The following is a 21,795-nucleotide window of genomic DNA, read 5'->3' on the forward strand; positions in this document are numbered from 1 at the left end:
AGAGAAGTCCACGCACCACAATGAAGAGTAGCCTCCGCTTGCCGCAACTAGAGAAAGTCCACACGCATCAACAAAGACCCACCACAGTCAAAAAATAATAATATAATAATAATAAATGGTTAATTTTATGTTACGTGAATTCCAAGTCAGTTGAAACAAAAAAGAAGGGGGAAAAAAAAGCATGTCAGCATCTTAGCTCATAAGCCTAGGCCATGTCTGACTGCTGGCTGCTCCCAGCATCCCACATGGTCTCACTGCTATGTAAATAATGTTGTAAGGATAGCCTGGCAGTCAAGGGCAGGGCTTTACTATCAGAATCAGGCATAGTTCTCAGCTCTGCCATGGGCCATCTGGGTGCCCTCGGGCAAGTGATTTAATCTCCCTGAGCCTTAGTTTCAGTTCAGTTCAGTCGCTCAGTCATGTCTGACTCTTTGCGACCCCATGAACCGCAGCACGCCAGGCCTCCCTGTCCATCACCAACTCCTGGAGTTTACCCAAACCCATGTCCATCAAGTTGATGATGCCATCCAACCATCTCATCCTCTGTCGTCCCCTTCTCCTCCTGCCCTCAATCTTTCCCAGCACCAGGGTCTTTGCAAATGAGTCAGCTCTTCGCATGAGGTGGCCAAAGTGTTGGAGTTTCAGCTTCAACATCAGTCCTTCCAATGAACACCCAGGACTGATTTCCTTTAGGATGGACTGGTTGGATCTCCTTGCAGTCCAAGGGACTCTCAAGAGTCTTCTCCAACACCACAGTTCAAAAGCATCAATTCTTCGGTGCTCAGCTTTCTTTATAGTCCAACTCTCACATTCATACATGACTACTGGAAAAACCATAGCCTTGACTAGGTGGACCTTTGTTGGCAAAGTAATGTCTCTGCTTTTTAATATGCTGTCTAGGTTGGTCATAACTTTCCTTCCAAGGAGTAAGCATCTTTTAATTTCATGGCTGCAATCACCATCTGCAGTGATTTTGGAGTCCAGAAAAATAAAGTCTGACACTGTTTCCACTGTTTCCCCATCTATCTGCCATGAAGTGATGGGACCGGATGCCATGATCTTAGTTTTCTGAATGTTGAGCTTTGAGCCAACTTTTTCACTCTCCTCTTTCACTTTCATCAGAGGATCTTTAGTTCTTCTTCACTTTCTGCCATGAGGGTGGTGTCATCTGCATATCTGAGGTTACTGATATTTCTCCTGGCAAGCTTGATTCCAGCTTGTGCTTCCTCCAGCCCAGCATTTCTCATGATGTATTCTGCATATAAGTTAAATAAGCAGGGTGACAATATACAGCCTTGACGTACTCCTTTTCCTATTTGGAACCAGTCTGTTGTTCCATGTCTTACTTATCTGTAAAATGAAGATTCAGAACCTACCTCATGGAGTTGCCACAAAGTCTAAATAACACATAGCAGGTGCTCAAAAGGTGGTAAATTATATTTTTATGGAGGCTGTAGAGATGAGAAGAGTTCAATAGAGAGTAGCTGTTAGCTATGGTAGGACAGTAACCTCTTCCACCAGCCTGAAAGAAACAACAAAGGAGCCAAATGAGTACTGGACCTTAAAAGTGCAGCATCTAACAACCATCCTAATATATGTTTAATATTTTTGAGACCGTAAAAGTCACACATATTTACTGTAAAATACAGAGAAGTTTCCAAATTTTATGTATATACACACACACACACACCCCTCAACCCACCCACTGAAAAAAATTATAGTTGTGGCTTGTTGTATTCCCCTTTTATATAATGTACATAAAGTGCATACATCTGCAATGTATATATAGCCTGATGAATTTTTACATGTGTATACACTCATGTAATCAGCACATGGATCAAGATATAGAACATTCTGGCACTCCCAGAAGGTTTTCTTGAAGTCTTTTTTTCATAAATACTGCCTGTGATGCCTGCTCAGTCGCTTCAGTTGTGTCTGACTCTTTGTGACCCTAGGGACTGGAGTCCACCAGGCTCCTGTGGCATGAGATTCTCCAGACAAGAGTTCTCTTGGACTGGGTTGCCATACCCTCCTCTAGGGGATCTTCCTGACCCAGGAATCAAACCCACGTTTGTTTCCTGCATCTCTTGCGTTGCAGGTGGATTCTTTACTGCTGAGCCACTAGGGCAGGGAAGTCCCAAATATTGCCTAACACCAGCAAATTTTAAAAACCATATCATTTGTATATATGTATTAAAAGTAGACAATGGATCTGTACTTCAAAGGAAGTAAAGTTAGGAGTCAGGCATGAGAGCATTTATTTTTATGTAAATTATTTATTTATTTACTTATCTTTGGCTGTGCTGGGTTTTCATCACTGTGTGCGGGCTTTTCTCTAGTTGAGGCAAGCTGGGGCTACTCTCTAGTTGTGGTGCTCAGGCTTCTCATTATGGTGGCTTCTCTTATTGCGGAGCACCGGCTCTGGACACATGGGCTTCAGTAGTTGCAGCTCCCGGGCTATAGAGCACAGGCTCAACAATTGTGGTGCACGGGCTTAGTTGGTCTGTGGCATGTGGGATCTTCCAGGACCAGGGATTGAACCCGTGTCCCCTGCATTGGCAGGCAGATTCTTAACCACTGGATCACCAGGGAAGTCCCACATGAGAGCATTTAAATTGGAGCTTTGACATGAAAATCAGTTTCTCTTGATACATTGTGTAGCTGCCTCCTTACCTTGCCCCTGAAGAGTCAAGGGCAGAAAGGAAAGGTTCTCTTGGAGGCAGTGGAAGTGGAAGAGCAGGGAAGAGCCTCTTTATCATTTCTACCAGTTCCTGTGCGTCCTCCCCCCACCCCCAGCCACCAAACCGCATGCATGCTGTGTACTTGGAGAATTAAGAAAACGGCCTGGCCGTTTGAATTCTGGAAAATCAGTCTGGGTAAGGGAAGATGTCAGCAGAGAGGGACATGGGAAAGGCCAACCCCCTGTGCTGCCTGTGCAGCCTGGATTCAGCGAGGGGCTCGGAATGTCTGTCCAGGTTTAATGGTTTCCTTGCTTATTTGAATGCGTTATTGTTAGAGCAGCAGCAACAGCAGCCGTTCTGTAGACTTTACCCATCACTGGTTAGAAAATGACAAATGTCAAACTATGTCTGACCCTGACTCTCTTCAGCTCTTTTTATCTGTGGTATCTCTTTGGAATAAAAATGCCGGCTCCCTGCTGGGTCTTCTTAAAAATGCACATTGTCTCTTCACATAAAAGCAGGGATGATGGTGCTAGGGAAAAAGAAGAGGAGGAGACAAAAAAAAAAAAAGAAAAGGCATTCATTCAGACTTCTCAGGTTTGAAGTGCAAGTCCAAAAACCTGTTGGGCTAAACTGACACTTCATTAAGAACTTCCTTCTGTCCCTTTAAAACATTCTGCAGCTTTCTAATGGGGCCTTGGTTTTGTAGCTCAGTGTCCTGATCCTCACAGAGAAGGAACTGGTTTTAGAATGTTCAGGGCCAGCGTTGGGGAGAGTGCCCTTCAGCACCAGATGCCTTGTCTGTTTTTCCAAACAAGGTGGAGAATGAATATAAAATGCACAAGGCAGTGTCACATGTCCCTGAGGTCCTTCGCCACGTTGAGCCACAATGTTCCCTATATCTAGGAGTCTGTGTTCTCAGGTGAATCCTGAGTAGAAGCACGCAGCTTGGACAAACATCATTACTATGACCACTGTTCTAGTCAGAACCTATGTTTTTGCCTCTGACAGTCTTTTGCTGGCTTGAAATTTCAAACCGAAAAGGAAAGGTCAAGTTTGAGGTGGATTGACTAAACAAATGCCAAGGTCCCTTCCAGATCTCACATTCTAGAAGCCTCTGCTCAGACTAGAAAGAAGCCTCTGTTGGTTTCCTGCCTCCATGCTACTTTTTTTTTTTTAATAAATATATTTATTTTAGTTGGGGGCTAATTACTTTACAATATTGTAGTGGTTTTTGCCATACATTGACATGAATCAGCTATGGGTTTACATGTGTTCCCCATCCTGAACCCCCCTCCCACCTCCCTCCATGCTACGTTTTTGTCTGTGCAATTTTCTCATCAGCTAGGCGAGATGTGGAAGTTACAGAAACAATTTTGAATAACAAATGTTCCAGAATGCTTTCACAATCTAAGTACCACACACCGAGTTATTAGTATTTTTATTTAATCAAAGCAATATGAAGAAATAATTTTCTTTCCATGTATGAACCATTTATGTCCAGTGGGTAAATTAGAGAAGGAACTCTCCCAATTATATTGAAATACACATTTTATATCTAAAGCTGTAGGTCAAATCATGGTCAACAAGCTAGAGTAATGAATATCTATGGCAACAATTTTGCCATCACATGGAAATGTACCCACTGAAAAATGTACCCATATTTTCCCCAGTAATTAGAAATCCTCTTTATAAATTAGACTATAAATAAGAGCTTAGGTGTACAGAACACCAAGACCAGAGACCAAAGATTTCTTTCCCACACAACCCCTGGTTTTTGTTCTTCTACAAGCATGAGACATTAGTTGGAATTTATACAGAAGCTACAGACTTTATGAAACTTTTGCCCCAGTAATAAAGTATAAGAAAATATCAATACCAGTGAATATGTGATTATTGCCTAAAAAATGTCCATGTTACTCTCTGGGCCTCAGTTCTCATCAAGAAAATTGGGATAATAAGAAACATCTTCCCTATAGTGAGAGAGCCGTACTGTATGAAAGTAACTCAGATCCCTCTCTGCTCTACAACTTGTATAATTTATAATTCGATGCTAATTATGGACCAGAACAGAGGTAATTCATGTATCCCAATACAAAATTATTAGACCAATTTATTGTCATGCTAAACAACATTCAATACTTATAGGGCTGGATCAGAGCAAACTGTGAAGTAGATGGAATTTATAACAACCATTGGGCTTCCCAGGTGACTCAATGGTAAAGAATCCACCTGCCAATGCAGGAGACACAGGTTCGATGCCTGGGTCAGGAAGATCCCCTGGAGAAGGAAATGGCAACCCACTCCAGTATTCTTGCCTGGGAAATCCCATGGACAGAGGAGCCTATTGGGTGGTAGTCCATAGGGTCACAAAGAGTCAGACATGACTGAGTGACTGAGCAAACACACAATTAGCTCATGTTGATCGAGCCTCAACTTTTAGGCTCCATGAGAGAAGAGATGTTGTTTTATTCATAAATATATTCCCAAAGACTAAAAGAGTGTTGATCTTCTAAAAATGGGTTGAATGAAGGAATGAGTGGATGGACAAGTAAATGAATGCTTTATACCAGGCTGTATGCTAAGTGCTTTCTGATGACTTCAATATATTTGTATTTTATCCTCCATGCCTGGAGCTGAGGGCACTAAAAGGAATTCGACACACTCCAGGCCAAGAGGAATGATTTCATATGTTTTGGTGTTTTTTGTTTTTTTTTGTACTCAAATGTTTTACTGGTTTTATTCATAATCACCAAAACCTGGAAACAATCTAAATATCAACTAGGGAATAGGTTAACAAACTGCGGTACATCCACACAAAGGAAGAGTACTCAGCTCTACAAAGCAACAAGCGATGGTTATGGGCAACTGCGTGGAGGCACCCCAAAGGCACAGTTTCCTGTTGTAATCTTCACAGAGTAGGCATGACAGATGAGAAAAGGGAGACTTGGAGAGGCTAAGTTACTTATCTAGGACACACAGACAGGAGATAGCAGAGCCAGGATTTAGCTCTCGGGCTGCCCGAACCTTTAGCATCGCCTTCTTCACTGAGCAGCACCACCTTTCTTCTGTCTGTCTTACATTTATTTTCTGCTCTTCATGTAGAACACCCAGATGAGAATTGTTGGGACTTCATCACTTGGTTAAAGAGACTGCCAGGGCCTAACCTGCCTTTTTTCAGTCCATTCTATGCCTCTTCACTTCCTCATTTCAGTCTTTTGAATGTACTACTTGCACCGTTTGACTCTGCTTACATTATCTTTTCCCAGGGTATTGTGCCACCATTATCTGGCACCGTATTTCATGATAGTCATCCAGATGAACCTGTACTTGGTCAAAATGTTGTCATCACTGGCCTCAAAATTCCCACTCCTCTCTGCCTAGTGATTCTTCCCCATCCTTCACGGTCCAAAGGGAGACCTACCTTCTCCACTCATTTGCACATCAGCCTTGCACTGTCTTGGAAGTTTTCCTGGGCATATTTTGGGCTTGGGGCATAATGAGAAGTGACTGTGTCATTGAACTTGGACTCAGAGGGCCTTGATTTAAGGTTCCGAACCAGTTTCCTCACCCACAAATTATGGAAAATAATGCAGGCTTCACAGATAATACATGTAGAAGCAATACCTAAACTCTGCTACACTAAACAAATGTGTTATTAGCATGAGATTGCCTTCCTGTGGAATTCTTTTTTCACCAAAGAGTGTGACACTTGGAAATCATGCTATAGGAAGGTTAATTTTGTGATAGTCCCTGGATGGGTGGATGGAGGGAGAGGTTGGAGATCTCTTAGGCTTTGGCTCTACAGTCCAGACAAGACGTAATGGAACTTGGACAAGGGTTGATGGAGGTTGAGTGGAAAGGAAGACTCAGTTCGGGTTTTTAATGAAGAGAGAAGTGTGGCAACTATGGCCCTGGGATAACAGTAGGCAACACAGGCACAAAGAGGGAAGTATGGCGAGGTACCTGGAGCTGGTGATTAAATCTGTAAACACAAATGAGCTCTCAGAGAGAAGAGAAACTAAGGCGAACTTCAGGCACTAGAGAAAGAATACTGAAGGAGGTAAGGAATAAGGAGATAGGAACAGAGCACATCCATCAACTTCTTCAAAGTCGCTGATCCCTCTATTACTGGTACTTCTGTAAATTTGCAGAGGGACCAAAAGAAAGAGTGGCATCCACGGAACAAACAGCAAATTGGGATGAGTGTCCTAAGGGCTGTGCATTGTCTTGTGTTTTTTTTGCTAGTGTCTTTCTCCACATGGATATGGATCCTACCTCCCCAAGCAGGGTGCCAGCTTCACAAAGGTCTCTGGTCTTTGGAGTTTCTAGGGCCTTTGCAGAACCAACTTTTGCACACAGGAAGTAGTCAGAAGACAGCACTTGGTTGGTTGCTTTCTTTTTTTCTTCAAGTTTTCATTCTTTTTTTTAAAATTTATTTATTTATGACTGTGCTGGGTCTTTGCTGCTGAAGGGGCTCTTCTCTAGTTGCAGCACACGGACTCAGCTGCTCCACGACACGTGGGGTCTTCTCAGCTCAGGGATTGAACCTGTGTCTCCTGCATTGCAGGCAGATTCTTTACCACTGAGCCACCTGGGAAGTCCACTTGGTTGCTTGAAAAGGGGCAAGGGAGGAGGAAAGTTTCTTGGTAGATCTAGGCTGAAGACAGGCTTAATTTTTCCAGTAAACTTTTAAGAGTTCTGAAGTAATCACTAACATTTAAGCAATAGGAGATTTCTGGGAATTCCCTAGTGGGAATCCCTAGTGGTCCAGTGGTTAGGATCTGACACTTTCACTGCCATGGCCCAGGTTCAATCCCTGGTCAGGGGACTGAGATACTGCAAGCTGCACTGTGGGCCCAAAAACAAAAAATCAGATTTCAGATACAATTCTAGGTCTTTTTTCCCCCTGGAAAACTGCCCATCGGGCAAGAGGCATTCAAATGAAAAGCCTAAAGGACCTTTTGGAGGCTGCTGGGGGTGGGGTCAAAGAATCCTCAGAGAAATTAGGACCTCTGCTAAGGCGCAAGTGTAGTAGTCATTTTGTATAGACAGGGCTCTGGAGGCCTAGAAGCAGGAGCCATTAGCTCTTTTGTGTGGGGGGATGCAGATCCATGAAGGTTTTCCAAGAAGAGATGCTATCTCAGCTGAGTTCTGATTTTATTTTATTTTTTTTAATATTTATTTGGTTGCACTGGGTCTTAGTTGCTGCATGTGGGATCTTTAGTTGTGGCATGCGAACTCTTAAGTTTTGGCATGTGGGATCTAGTTCCCTGATCAGGAACTGAACCTGGACTCCCTGCATTGGGAGCGAGGAGTCTTAGCCACTGGACCATCAGGGAAGTCCCCTCAGCTGAATTTTTTCTCAGCTGAATTTTGATGGATAAGTATGAACGACTTGTTCAAGGAATGGAGGGGAAGGAAAAAGTATTCCCAGCAGGGGCAGGGTGAGGATGCAGGCATGATGTAGAATGGTGATGCATTCTTGTGGGGCCAAGCACTAGATACAGGGTAGGGAAGGGCCAGTGAGAAAGCTGGTAATGGAGACTCTGGCCCAGTGGAAAAAATCCAGAGCTGTCGAGTGACTTGGCAATTGATCTGGAAAGCAATACGGTACGACGGGGGGAGAGGTGCAAGGTTAAGCAGGAGAGGGACATTGTTCAAGCGATGTGAAAAGCTCACTGTGATGGCTGTGGGAGGGCTGGGTATGGTAGCGGAGAGATTGGAGGGCTGCAAGACAAGCAAGTATTAAGGAAGGAAGCCACATCCTACTCCTCATCCGCATATTTGGCAACCAAAGCAGCTCCTCAGCAGGCCATCTCTTGGCCATCTCATCCCAAGGCTAAGAAAGTGAACGGGGCTCGAGTACTTTCTGGCTTGGAAGCCAGCAGCAGTGAGTATATACTTTGTTCTCTCTGCCCGCCAGTGAGTGACCCCAGTGCTGCCTCAGGAGAAATGCCTCACCTGGAAAAACCAACTCTACCACACATACAAGCCAAATACATTTTGGCCAAATGTATTTGGCTTGTATATCTCTCCTCCCTCTCAGGCTGGGTAGCATCTGGCATGTAGTAGGTGCTCAACGAACATTTATTAATCTGAAATGCTGCTGCTGCTGCTGCTGCTGAGTCGCTTCAGTCGTGTCCGACTCTGTGCAACCCCATAGACAGCAGCCCACCAGGCTCCGCCGTCCCTGGGATTCTCCAGGCAGGAATACTGGAGTGGGTTGCCATTTCCTTCTCCAATGCATGAAAGTGAAAAGTGAAAGTGAAGTCGCTCAGTCGTGTCCGACTCTTAGCGACCCCATGGACTGCAGCCTACCAGGCTCCTCTGTCCATGGGATTTTCCAGGCAAGAGTACTGGAGTGGGGTGCCATTGCCTTCTCCGATTAATCTGAAATAGGGGCATTCATATGGGATTTGGGCTTCCTAGGTGGTGCTAGTGGTAAAGAACCCACCTGCCAACACAGGAGACATAAGAGATACAGATTCAATCCCTGGGTGGGGAAGATTCCCTGGAGTAGGGAATGGCAACCCACTCCAGTACTTTTGCCTGGAGAATCTCATGGACAGAGGAGCCTGGTGGGCTACTGTCCATAGGGTTGCAAAGAGATGGACATGACTGAAGCGACTTAGCATGCACGCACACATATGACTAAAAAAGCTGGCTTAAAACTCAACATTAAAAAAACTAAGATCATGGCATATGGTCCCATCACTTCATGGCAAGTAGATGGGGAAACAGTGGAAACAGTGGAAGACTTTTATTTTGGGGGGCTCTGAAATCACTGCTGATGGTGACTGCAGCCATGAAATTAAAAGATGCTTGCTCCTTGGAAGAAAAGCTATGAACAACCTAGACAGCATATTAAAAAGCAGAGACATTACTTTGCCCACAAAGGTCTGTCTAGTCAAAGCTATGGTTTTTCCAGTAGTCACGTATGGATGTGAGAGTTGGACTATAAAGAAAGCTGAGCACCGAAGAATTGATGTTTTTTAACTGTGGTGTTGGAGAAGACTCTTGAGAGTCCGTTGGACAATGAGGAGATCAAACCAGTCAATCCTAAAGAAAATCAGTCCTGAATATTAATTGGAAGGACTGATGCTGAAGTTCCAATACTTTGGGCACCTGATGAGAAGAACTGACTCATTGGAAAAGATCCTGATGCTGGGAAAGATTGAGGGCAGGAGGAGAAGGGGACGACAGAGGATGAGATGGTTGGATGGCATCACTGACTCGATGGACATGAGTGTGAGCCAGGAGTTGATGATGATCCAGGAGCTGATGATGGACAGGGAAGCACGGCATGCTGCAGTTCAAGGGGTCACAAAGAGTCGGACACGACTGAGCGACTGAACTGAACACATATGGGATTCAGTCAAAGGCCTTACACTTTTTTCAGTCTTGCTTCAGCTACCTAAGAGCTCTGTGGCTGTGGATAAGCCACATAACTTCAGTGAGACTCAGTTTGCTGATCTATTTTCAAAATCATTAAAATTTTCTATGAGTATGAGAGTGTGCCTAGAAGCACTGTGCAAACTCTAAAGAACTGTATGACCCAAAGTGGTGTATCCATAAAATGGGATACTATCCATCCACAAAAAGGAAATATAGACACATGCCACTACATGGATGGATCTTAAAAAAAAAAACAAACATGATGCTAGAACAAAAGGCCACATATGACATGATTCCTTTTATGCAAAATGTCCAGAATTGGCAAATCTACAGAGACAGAAAGAAGATGAGTGGTTGCTAGGGGCTAAGGGGGAGAAGGGAATGGACTTTAATTACTCAATGTGTTTTCTTTTGAAATGCTGAAAATATTCCAAAACTAGTTAGTGGTGATGGCTGCACACCATGGTGAATGAATTAAATGCCACCAAATTGTACACTTTTTTTTTTGGCCACACTAGGTGACTTGCAGGATCATATTTGCCTGACCTGGGATGGAACCCAGCCCCATGAGTAAAAGCGAAAGTCCTAATCACTGGGCCACCAGGCAATTCCTGGTTAGTGTATTTTATCTCAATTTAAAAAACAAACCCAAAAGGCAATATGAAAGTCGATCATCCTGAGAAGTTGTTGATTCCTGCACTCTACCTGCAGCCCCCGGTCCATTTTTTGGCATTCAGAGAACTTACAGAGTAGGTGCATCTCCACTAAGTAGTGCAGAAAAACTGGAAGGGGGAAGGGGGAGGAGGAGAGCTACAGGCCATCAGAAAAGGGAAGCTAGATGGTATTTGTTTCGAAGATTGCCAGTTGTTCACCCTGTTTGTATTTAAATGAAAGGAAGCTTTGAAGTGGGAGCTGCCTCAGAGCAGGGTTTGGGGTTCCTGCCTCTAGTGGTAAAGTTCAGACTTGTCCAGATTTGTTTCTAGCCAGAGATTACTGTTTCTGGTGGAAAAGGTTCAGGTTTTGGTTAATAATACGTGAACAGGAAGAGCTGGAGTAACTGGGGGACAAGGAATGAGTTCACCCTGTAATTGATGTGAAAGGAAGTTTTCTATGCTTTGGGCTGCATATTTTGGGAGTATCTTTTTCTCGTTTAAGATAGTTGGGTTTCATTTTATTATTAACGTTGGTCCCATCTCAGATCGTATTCTCTTTGGGAAAGAACATCTTTAAGCAAATGCATCAGTGAATGGAAAGTTAAAATTGCTGGGCTAAGTTCTAGCAATGCCTTGAGGACCTGATGATTATCAGTTTAAGGAAAACCTGAACCATTTGAAAGTTCCTTGAAAATGGCAGGAAATTCTTTTGTACTGGAGTTTGCATGTTTAGAAAGAGTCCTCTCACAGTTGCAGAGTTACTGCTGTTACTGCTGCTAAGTCGCTTCAGTCGTGTCCGACTCTGTGCGACCCCACAGACGGCAGCTCACCAAGCTCCACCGTTCCTGGGATTCTCCAGGCAAGAATACTGGAGTGGGTTGCCATTTCCTTCTCCAGTGCATGAAAGGGAAAAGTGAAAGTGAAGTCGCTCAGTCGTGTCCGACTTAGCGACCCCATGGACTGTAGCCTACCAGGCTCCTCCATCCATGGGATTTTCCAGGCAAGAGTACTGGAGTGGGGTGCCATTGCCTTCTCCGGTTGCAGAGTTAACCATTCCGCCAACCCACAGAAACTGGAAGTCCCACTTACTGATGGGACACAATCCGTCTGTTTATGCTGATGATCTCCAAGAATTAATAAAATGTAGAAGAGTCTATAGTGAGCTTTCAAACCAACAGCTAGCTACTTTCTACAGCTCCTCACAGCCAACCACATCAACCAGATTTACAAACAACAGAGGGGGGGAAGTCTCAACAAACCCTATGAGGGCGATAATTGTAATGATGGTTCATATCTTCACCCTATGTAATTTTATGGGAATTGAAAGTCTAGCCAAATAATAAGTTCCAGCCCCTTTTATCTGCCCAGTTCCCAGCACACTCCCGAGGTGTATGAGGCACTTCTCACCCTAACCTCTTACAGCAGATTGTAACAATAACAAGGGTAATGACAAGCTCCCAATCTGCACAGTTCCCTTCATTAAGGAGCCCTGGGAGCTTCAAAAACATTCATTAATGGAATCTGACAAAGCTTAGAAGGTGGGAAGACTCACCCATTTACAGTTTTTAGGTGGCTACGTGGAGACGGGGTCCTAGAGAGGTCTGAGTTTCTGTCAAGAGGCTTAAGGGCAGAGGGGAACTCGGGGGTCCTTGGCAACCTTTATTCCATGTGACCTGGGATTCATCTCTGGATCTGGGGGCACCCCCCAGCCGCATGCTATCAGCAAGTGACTTTCCTTCTCTGGGCCTCAGTTTCCCTTCGTGCAGAAGGAGAGTTTGGGCCAGAAGGTTTCCAGGGCGACCCCCCCCCGCCCCGCCCACGCGGCAGTTGGGGGTGGGGAGTCCAGAACCTCCCGGTTTGGGGTTTGATTAGACTTGTAGCAGAACCAGCTTGGGGGTGGTGGTGGGGTGTGGGTGGGCAGAGAATGCCTGCCAGGTTTCCAAACAGGTGAGCACCATTTGATGGAAAGCAGGTCTGAGGAGGCCAGGTGAGGCTCTAGGGCCAGCTCGAAGTCACAAGTCTCTAGGCTGCCTGCAGCAAACAATGAGGTTAATGCCAGCGTTTTCCATTCCTAGCCCAGGAGCTGGGCGGTGAGGAGCGTACTCCTGGCTTCGGGGCGGCAGCGGCGGGGGTGGGGTGGGGGGGATGGGTTGGGGGGGTAGGGTTGGGGGGGTAGGTATCGCGACCTCGGTCCGGCTTTGGCCCGCGGGCAGCGGGTCAGGTGGCGGCGCGCAGAAGGCCTAGGACTCGGACGTAGGTTTCAAGTCCCAGCCTCTCGGCCTGGTCCCCCGGGACTTCGGCCCTTCGACCAGGAGAAGTTAGCCGGTCCTCTCCGGGTGGGGGGCAGCGGGCAGGCTCCCCGCCTCCCGGGAGAAGGGAAGGAGGGAGGAGTCCGGCGGGGCGTGTCGCGCGAGGGAGCGCCGCGCGCCCGGTGCGGCCCCCTAGGAAGTGGATTTGGTTGCTCCGGATCCAACCCCGCTTCCAGGTTTTCTCCCGTCCCGGCCCTGCGTGCTCCCGCCCGTCTCCGGCCCCCCCACCGCCGCCCGCCCCCTCCCCCTGTGCCGCCTGCTGGGCCAAGTTTGTCTAGCGTCGCCGCGCACGCCGGCCAGTCAATCAGCGGTAGAGCTGAAGAGGGCACAGCCGCGCGGCCGAAGGCAGAGCGAGCCGAGCCGACTCGAGCCAGCGGAGCGGACCAGCGCCGGGCAGCCCGACTCGCGCGCCGCGAGCGCCCGCCGCCGCCCACGCCCTCCTCGGCCCCCGCGGCGCCTACCACCTTCCCCTCCTTCCCCGTGCCCCTGTCCCGCCGCAGACCAGCTCGCCCGGATCGCTGCCCCTGCGGAGCCCGGAGGTCACCGGCCCGCGCCTCCGCTCCCTCTGGGCCGCGCAGCGCCTCCACGCATTCCTCCTCCTCCTGCTCCCCGGGCCGGGCGCCTGGCACCGGGGACCGTTGCCTGACGCGCGAGGCCCAGCTCCACTTTTCGCCCCGCGTCTCCTTCTCCTACTCTCCTTCTCCAACTCCTCCAACTCCCTCGCCCTCTGACTCCGCTCTCGAGCCCCCGTCTCCGAGCCCGCCCGCCCGCCACTTTCCGTCCGGTCCCAAAGGTGGGAGCGCGTCCGCCCCGGCCCGCACCATGGCACGGTTCGGCTTGCCCGCGCTGTTCTGCACCCTGGCCGCGCTCAGCGCCGCGCTGCTGGCTGCCGAGCCCAAGTCGCAAAGTTGCTCGGAAGTGCAACGTCTCTACGTGTCCAAAGGCTTCGACAAGAACGATGCCCCCATGCACGAGATCAACGGTAGGTGGGAGCCCCTGGGAGGCAAGCTCCGAGACGGGCACCCCGGAGTAGGGGCCGCGGCAGCCCACTTGCCCCGCCGGTCTCCGCGCCGCCGGACGCAGGTAGCCGAGACGGAGAAACGGACGGGCGCTCTGGAGCGAGCCCCGGCGCAGAGCGTGCCCCGCGGCGCGGCGGCCCCCGGTGCGCCGCGGGCGAAGGGCCACCCCGGAGTTGCCCGGTGTCACTGTCGCGCTCTGCTTTCATCCCCCAACCCCCTCCCACGGTCTCCCGGGTCCCAGGAAGCCCCAGAGGACTCTGGCCCGCAAAGTGCGTGTCACCGGCTCCCTCGCCTTTTCCGGGTTGAACTCCTTACTGGGCTCCCCGCTTTGTTGTCGGGGTGACTAGAGGTCGGGTGGGGTGGGGACCGCCAGTGAGAGGGGCTTCTAGAGCTTGCCAGATTCCCGGGGGCGCGAAACATGGAATTTGAGTTGATGTTTCATTGATTTTCTTTAAACCCACTCCCCGCCTCTCCCACCCCTGACGTGGATTAGGACTTTTCGTAGCTCCAGCGGCTTTAGAAGTGGCCTTTAAAAAGAAAAACGACTCTCCAGCCCTCCAAACCCTGACTTTTGGGAACTCTCCTGCTTTCGGGAAGGTGTTCGACGAGAAGGGTATTCCCCCCCCCCTTTCTTTTTTTCTCACCTCATTTTAAGGGTTAATTGCACTAAATTACAAACCTTTGAAAGGACTGATTACAGGAAACCTGAATCTCAGTTTGGAGAAAGTTATGCAAATAGAGACGGTTTAGCCAGTGAAAAAGTTACCCGGATTTCAGCGCTGGGGATGCGTGGGGTGTTTGTGAAAGCCCTTCTCCGAGCGCCGGGGAGGCAGCTTTGCGTCGGGTGCCCTTCGGCCCTCCTCGCCAGGCGGGCGGCGGTGGCCGGGCCGGTCCCCTCTGGGTGGCACTCAAGCATTCGCAGAGAGGCCAACTGTTCCGCGCAGCCCCGCGGGCCGCGCCGGGGCAGGTAGCCTGTTCGCCCTGAGGGTTCAGAAAGAATCACGAATCTAGCTGGCCGATGGCCAGCTTAACCTAACGGAGAAGTGAGCGATTCGAGCCCCGGGGGCCAAGCCTCCATTCCGAACCTTTCATGGAAGTGAGCAGAGCGCGCCTTTGCCTCGCGGTGTTGATCACCCGGGTGGGGCGGGCAGGGGGGCGGCAGCCCCAGAGGAAATACTGTAATTTCAACCAGGCGCTTCCAAAGGCTTAGGAAGACTCGGGGGTCATTTTTTGGAAAGGGCTATTAATACCCTTGGAGATTAAGTGCAGTCATCAATTACACATAAATTACAAAGGTAACTGAGGGAAGTTGCTGGGCACTTTTAAGAGTGTGACCGGGATCTATCTAGAAATAGAAGCCAAGAAATCGGTGGAGCAGCCTAGGAGCCCACGGCACCTGGGCAGTTATCATGTAACTCGCACATTACTGATTCGAGACTGTTTGCCCTTGAGCTGCTTGTCTTTTGGGGAACTCAAGTCTGTCTTCCCAGCCGCTCGAGTTTATTGGCTGGAGAGCCCTAAAAAAGCCCTCTTTCTTTCCCCTCTCCCTCCCGCCCCTCCAGAAAAAGTAGTTAAGCCAGCAGCCACTGAAGCTTGGAGGCTCCACAGGTCAGACCTAGGGTCTTTGTGCCCTGCACGGTTTGGGCCCCGGGGCCCAGGGGAGATGATTGGCGTGAAGGTTACAGTTGTCATTCCCACGTTTTGAAGGGATAGATGCAGCGATGCACTTAATGGGAATGTGACAAGTTTTCATCTTCTGCCCATGCAAAACAGTATGTGCCTTTGAGGTGCAGTGGAGGCGTTGGGGGAGTGGGTGGTGAAATTGCCCTCCCCACCTTCTCCAGCTTTGCTTGGTGCAGCCTTGCCAGGCAGGGACATCTTTCCCAGCCAGCATCTCAGGAAAAAGGAAGTTTGCAGGGTGCTCAAGGACAGTGCTAGGTGTTCCCTTCGATTGTCATGATCCCCAGAAAACACCTGAGGAATATTTTTGCATAAATGTTTCTCTGGACATATCCCCCCTAAAGATAGGAGCGTTATTAGTGACCAGCAGCAGGAAATGGAAGCTAATGTGCTCACACCCAAAACATTTTATTCTTTTTGTCTTGTCCTTCATCTCCCTCCCAGGGCTGCTGCTTTTATTTCCCCTTTTGAATGACCTACTGGACTGCATTCTCCCGAGGAACAAAGGAAGTGCCTTTTTAGCTGGAATCCTTGGAAGACCACCAAGGACTTTAGCTCATGCAGTGCAATTTCGCACCACTTTCAACAATAACAAAAATGCATGACTGAATGGCTCAAAAATGTGGAGTGTTAGAGGCATTCATTTGAGTCTAGGACACTGTCACAACACAGACAGACCCAAGTAAATACCTTTAGATGGTCAGTATAGAAACAGGGGTAATCTTTACCATCACCCTGGCCTCTCCAGATGCCTACATTGTCCTTGTCTTCCCTATGCTCCACTCAGATAATTTTGGTCATTTGGGAGAGCATAGTCAATGGGGTGATTTGAATGATTTAATTGCCAGGCACTTTCCTTGGTTGAGGCAGGAGGTGTGTGTATTTTCTTAAGTGCAAAAAGTCCACGATTGTTTTCCAGGCAAAGGGTCACGGCGTCTGAGTGCCTAGCCCCAGGCTTAGCCCAAGTTGAAGGTTTGATTCCCAACGGCCTTGCACTTGCCTTCTAGAGGTTTGAACAGGCTTTGAGACTACTCCACATTCTTAAGGACTCTCAGTCTTTTAAGATCATAATTAAGATAATTTGATGTGCTTTCAAGGGTGTCAGGGAATACATTAGGCTGACAGGGCCTCCAACCTAGGTCTTTCTTGCATTGCCTATCCGCTTGACCCCTGTACTTACCAAATAATGGGCAACTCAGATGCCATGATCAAAAGGGATCTTTAACACAAAATATAGATTTTTGTTCAGCTTTCAATAGGCATGTCTTCTGGAGCACCTACTATGTGTGATTTTCCATGGAGGCACTCAGTATCATGGAGGCAGCAAAGAGGACAGGAGGGGTCTGCCACTAGGACCTTCCCAGGTAATAGATAAGCTGTGTGTACACATGATGGGAATACAACATAGTGTGTGATAAGTACCATATGAGTGGTGCAGATGAGGAGAAAGGAGGGCCTGGGGAGTTCAGGGGAGAAGGGATTTGGGACTAGGGTATTAACTCACTAATGGTAGTTCAATAGTTAAAAAGAAAAGAAAATATTTATAATGAAAAATTGTAAAATCTTAGCATTCTCATTGTGCTTCCCTCCATAAGATAAAGGACATGCAACAGTTGGCATTTTATTATTCATCTAATCTTTGCTTGAAATTATCTTGAGGAGTGAGCCAGTTTGGTTAGAAACCTTGAGCTTGCCAAGGTGAGATCGAAGGCTACCAAGGAGAACTTGGCATCATAGTTGTGATTTGGGAGTTTTTGTTTTCCTGTTCCCATTTACGTTTGTGCACCTGTGAGTGTGCTCGCACGCTCATGCGTATATTTCCAAGGGAATCACATAAGCTATGCTAGGATTACGTGGGAGAATGTGTGTTGGAGAAGTAGGGCTACTTTCTGGTATTGCATTGATTATTACATGTAAGACACGCAGCATGTCTTCAAGGTTGTATTCCCCCTTACATACTTTAACTCTGTGGGTTAGATTGTGCTGGGAACTTGTGATTTTTTTCACCTGTCAGTATAGAAATTATCCCAAGTTTCCTGGACATGCTCAGAAAAGAATTTAGGAAAAGTTCTAGCTTACGCAGCCCAGTCTCTAGTTAGAACATACAAATATAAAACGTTTGACTCAGCATAATTACTCTTTTTCCTTTTTGATTTGACTCACGTTGGGTTGCATGCAATTTCAGGATTAGCTGGAGACTAGACTGAGGAATGAAAAAGGAAGTTTTCTTTTGTTGTCTCAACAAGAGAAACAGCATCGGTGTTCTAAGTCAGTTGGCTCCTGAATAACATCATCTGTTTTAGCACTGAATTGGTTGCCATATATGTTCTCCAAAAATGCATTTTGGCCTCAGTGAAAAGATGAGTGGCTATTAAGTGCTTTCTCTTGGCCTGGTCCTGAACATGATCGTCTCAACTCCCATAGAGGGCTGGTTTTGGAAACATAGGCTATGAGAGAACCTATACTTGTGCACGCAGTGGTGTTTAACTCTCTGTGACCCCATGGGCTGTAGCCCACTAGGCTCCTCTGTTCATGGGATTATCCCAGCAAGAATACTGAAGTTGGTTGCCATTCCCCACTCCAGGAGATCTTCCTGACCCAGGGATCAAACCTGTGTCTCCTGCATTGGCAGGCAGATTCTTTACCACTGAACCACCTGGGAAGCCCATGAAAGAACCAGTAACTAACTAGTTAAAGGCCATCATCACAGCACTATGCTGATGCTGTACCCTAATGGAGACAATCTAATGTTAACTGTAAATTGTATTTCCTGGGCCATGGGGAACCAAAGATAGCTTCTGAGGAGGGGAATGTTATTAATCACACTGTTTCTGGAAGATAACTAGTGGCACTGGGAGTTCAGGGTTGGTGAGGCAAGGGGGATAAAGGTATGGAGGCTGTTTTAAATAGTTCTTATCTGGTCTACCTGCCTCTTGTCTGTCTCCCTCCCCCATTCCATGCTAAGTATCACCAGCTTCCTTTCCTTTCAGCAGTGCTGTGAGTGGAATCATTCCTCCGCTTTGAGCTTCCCTGACTTCAAGCATCTCAAATGATAGGTTCATTGAATCACTCCTGAACCCCCCAGGGTTATGTGCCTTCTTCTTCCGAAACCCTGGCTTGAATCAGATCCATGGTCTTTGCACCCAGCTGTCTTGTATCCTAGTTCATCGTGTGCGCAGGCACATGTGTGTCTTCTTGCCTCAGCTGTAAGTAAACCGAGGGCACATGGCAGCTCCTGGCGTTTTGTGTGCCCAGTGATACCAGGTACAGGAGTGCAGTGCAGTATTTGTTAAACAGTTGTGTGTATGGTGGTGGGGGGGAAAGAGTCACATAGACAATTAGATCATGTTGTCTGGCAGGACACCGGTGCTATCATCGGATTATGCTGCCTTGATGATAGATAGTCATCCCATGGTCTCTTGCTCTCCTGGGAAACTTTTGGGTCTAAACATTCTGAAAAGAAGTAAATTTAGAGTAAACCTCCTAGAAATGTTGTTATAACTTGGAGACTGTTTTTATTCTTTGATGGGACTACTCGTCTTTAGCACTTCATTAATAACTGAGTGTCATACGAATTTTTCAGAAGGATTCGGAGTTCTGATTTTCTTCCTGCTTTCTTTAAGAAACAAACAATTGAGACTTTTGTGATTAGGCAATTTAAAGCAAATGGAGAAGAGTAATTTAACACCTTAGATTCAGCATATAGAGCTGTTTGATGCACATCAATGACCTTTTAAAAAAATCTTGTTTGTTGTCTTTACCCAGGTGAACAACACAGGCTTCAGGATATCGATAGTTTATATAAGCAGAGACTTTCTTGGAGGGCCAGTGGTTAGGCCTCCATGCTTTCATTGCCAAGGGCCTGGGTTCAATCCCTGGTCTGAGCACTAAGATCCTACAAGCAATGCGATGTGACCAAAAAAAAAAATGTTTTTTTAATATAAGCAGACACACTAAAATGTGAACAGGTAAAAACTAGCATTTTCAATTCCACTTGGTTAAACATCTGTTTCTTACTATAGAGAACATGAAAGTGCAGAAAATTCATGAAGCGATTCCATCCTGGAGGTAATTTGAAATATTATATTTAAGTTCTGATGCATTTAATTCAGCAATCTGGTGGGAGAGAAAAATCAAAGCGATCCATCAGCCAGGTATTCAACTTTTGAAAAAGAAACTCTAACAAATGTTAGAAATTAGGAAAAAAAATTGAATGGAAGAGTTAAAAAAAAAAGTCAATAACCTCCAGGAAGCCTGGAAACTATGTAAAAACATCTTATTGGAAGCCCAGATAAATGTGTGCCAGACATCAAAAAGACCAGCTGCTTGGGGGAAGAAAAAAAGAACCCGGCATGACTAACTGGCAGAGTAAAAGAGGCTGCTTCGGGGAAAAAGGCATCTTTCACAAAATGGGAAGAGTTTAGGAAGTCCACGAGGTATAGCAGGGCAGGTACAAACTAGAAATTAAGTGAGCTGAAAGAGAATCGGAGGTGAGTCTTGCCAGGGACTTGAAAGAGGGCCCAGGTGATGATAATGGTGAAAAGGGTGGGCTAAGTGAGTCCAGCCTCTCAGAGGAAAAGCAATATGGCTTCTTTAAGGGGCAGCCATGCCTGATTAACCTCCCAGAATTCTTTGAGAGAAAAGGACCAAGTGCATACAGGGAAACAGACCTAGTTTCAACTGTCAAGAATTAGGCAATGGGATTCCAAGGCTGAGTATATTCAGGAAGTTCATTTACTTTGGGATAGGTGAGAATGTTTGTTTATTGAAAAGAGGAAATAATAGAGGAAAAGGGAAGGGAGGGGGAAAGGGAAGAAACCCCACTGTCCTAGGTGGAGTAGTTTACATGGAAAGACCATGGTTTCTTGGAAAGAGCAGGTCTAGCCCAGCTCTGTGACAAATTGGTTATTTGATCCCTTTGGTCAGGTTCTTTCACCTCCATTTGAAAAATGGGTGTGGGGTTGTTAGAAGACTGGATTACATCAGGGATTCTCAACCCTGGCCATGCTTTAGAACCACCTGGAGAGCTTTTAAAATCCACTAGTGCCTGGGCACTGCCCCCAGGCCAATTAAATCATACTTTTTGCCAGTAGGGCTAGGTAAGTATTCAATTTTTCTTTTTTCTTTTTTTCCTTTGGCCATGCTTGCCTGGCACATGGAATCTTAGTTCCCCTACCAGGGGTCGAACCCTCACCCCCTGCATTTGAAGCCCCTTGTAATTTTTTCAAAGCTCCTTAGTGGTTCCGATGAGCTGCCATGGTTGAGAAACAGTGCCCTGGAGAATCTGAGGTCCCTTCCACCTCAGATTCTGTGATTCTGAAGTTTCCAATAAATTTCATCAGAAACTTATCTCAGAAGAGCACTTTGATTGAGATCCAGTGCATGCTGCTTTTGATTTTGGGTAACTTGGTTTTAAGAGAAGGATCTGTTAAACTTGGGGAAAATATTTTGTAGTCAAGATGCAAGTACATGCCATCACCAGTGATGCTTTGCTGATGGTTGAGAAATAAAGACTAGGACATTGAGAGTACTTCGGAGAGATTTAGACAGGAATCCAGCCTGGCTGTTGTTTATTGATTAAGTGTCAGTGTGCTGGGTGATCTTCTTTATCTTTATTGGTAAAATAAAAAAAATCTCTTTATCCCTTACTTTAATGTCCTCTTTGCCATGTGTTTATTCTCTTCAAGTATCTTATCAAGAAATAGAAGTACAGTAAATCCCTAGGCTTCTGGCCGGCATAGTCATCCAGAACGCAGCTGGGAATGTGGAAGTAAGCAGAAAAGCTAAATGATGGAAACAGCTGTCATAAAGCCCATGCATTCTACTTGGAGAAAAGACCTTCGGAAATTTATCATCCCTGATCATTGATTGAATGCCTTTTGTATCGAGCAGAATGCTAGGTGCTGGGGATTCAAAGATTTTGTTCAAAACCAGAATCCAGCTTTTTGGAGGCACTTATGTTCAAATTTGGTAGATAAGGTTTATAGGTGAGAAGATAAAAAGCTTAAGTTACCTGGCTTCCCAGTCCAAAACTGATTAGGAGTAGGCATAGAAG

The 21,795-nt window shown here is 46.7% G+C and overlaps 1 protein-coding gene across 1 annotated transcript in view; it reads left to right on the forward strand.

Annotated features, from left to right (window-relative positions):
- The first annotated feature begins 13,339 nt into the window (after nucleotides 1-13,339).
- Nucleotides 13,340-21,795, forward strand: part of GPC4 (glypican 4) — a 109,011-nt gene continuing 100,555 nt past the window's right edge. The window contains exon 1 of the mRNA XM_081566056.1: nucleotides 13,340-14,023. Coding sequence (XP_081422182.1) covers nucleotides 13,864-14,023 — 160 coding nt within the window. The 5' untranslated portion in view covers nucleotides 13,340-13,863. The remainder of the gene's footprint in view (nucleotides 14,024-21,795) is intronic.

The sequence above is a fragment of the Giraffa tippelskirchi genome, chromosome X (genome assembly GCF_054371585.1).
Source record: "Giraffa tippelskirchi isolate mGirTip1 chromosome X, T2T-mGirTip1v1.2.pri, whole genome shotgun sequence".
Classification (NCBI taxonomy): Eukaryota; Metazoa; Chordata; class Mammalia; order Artiodactyla; family Giraffidae; genus Giraffa; species Giraffa tippelskirchi.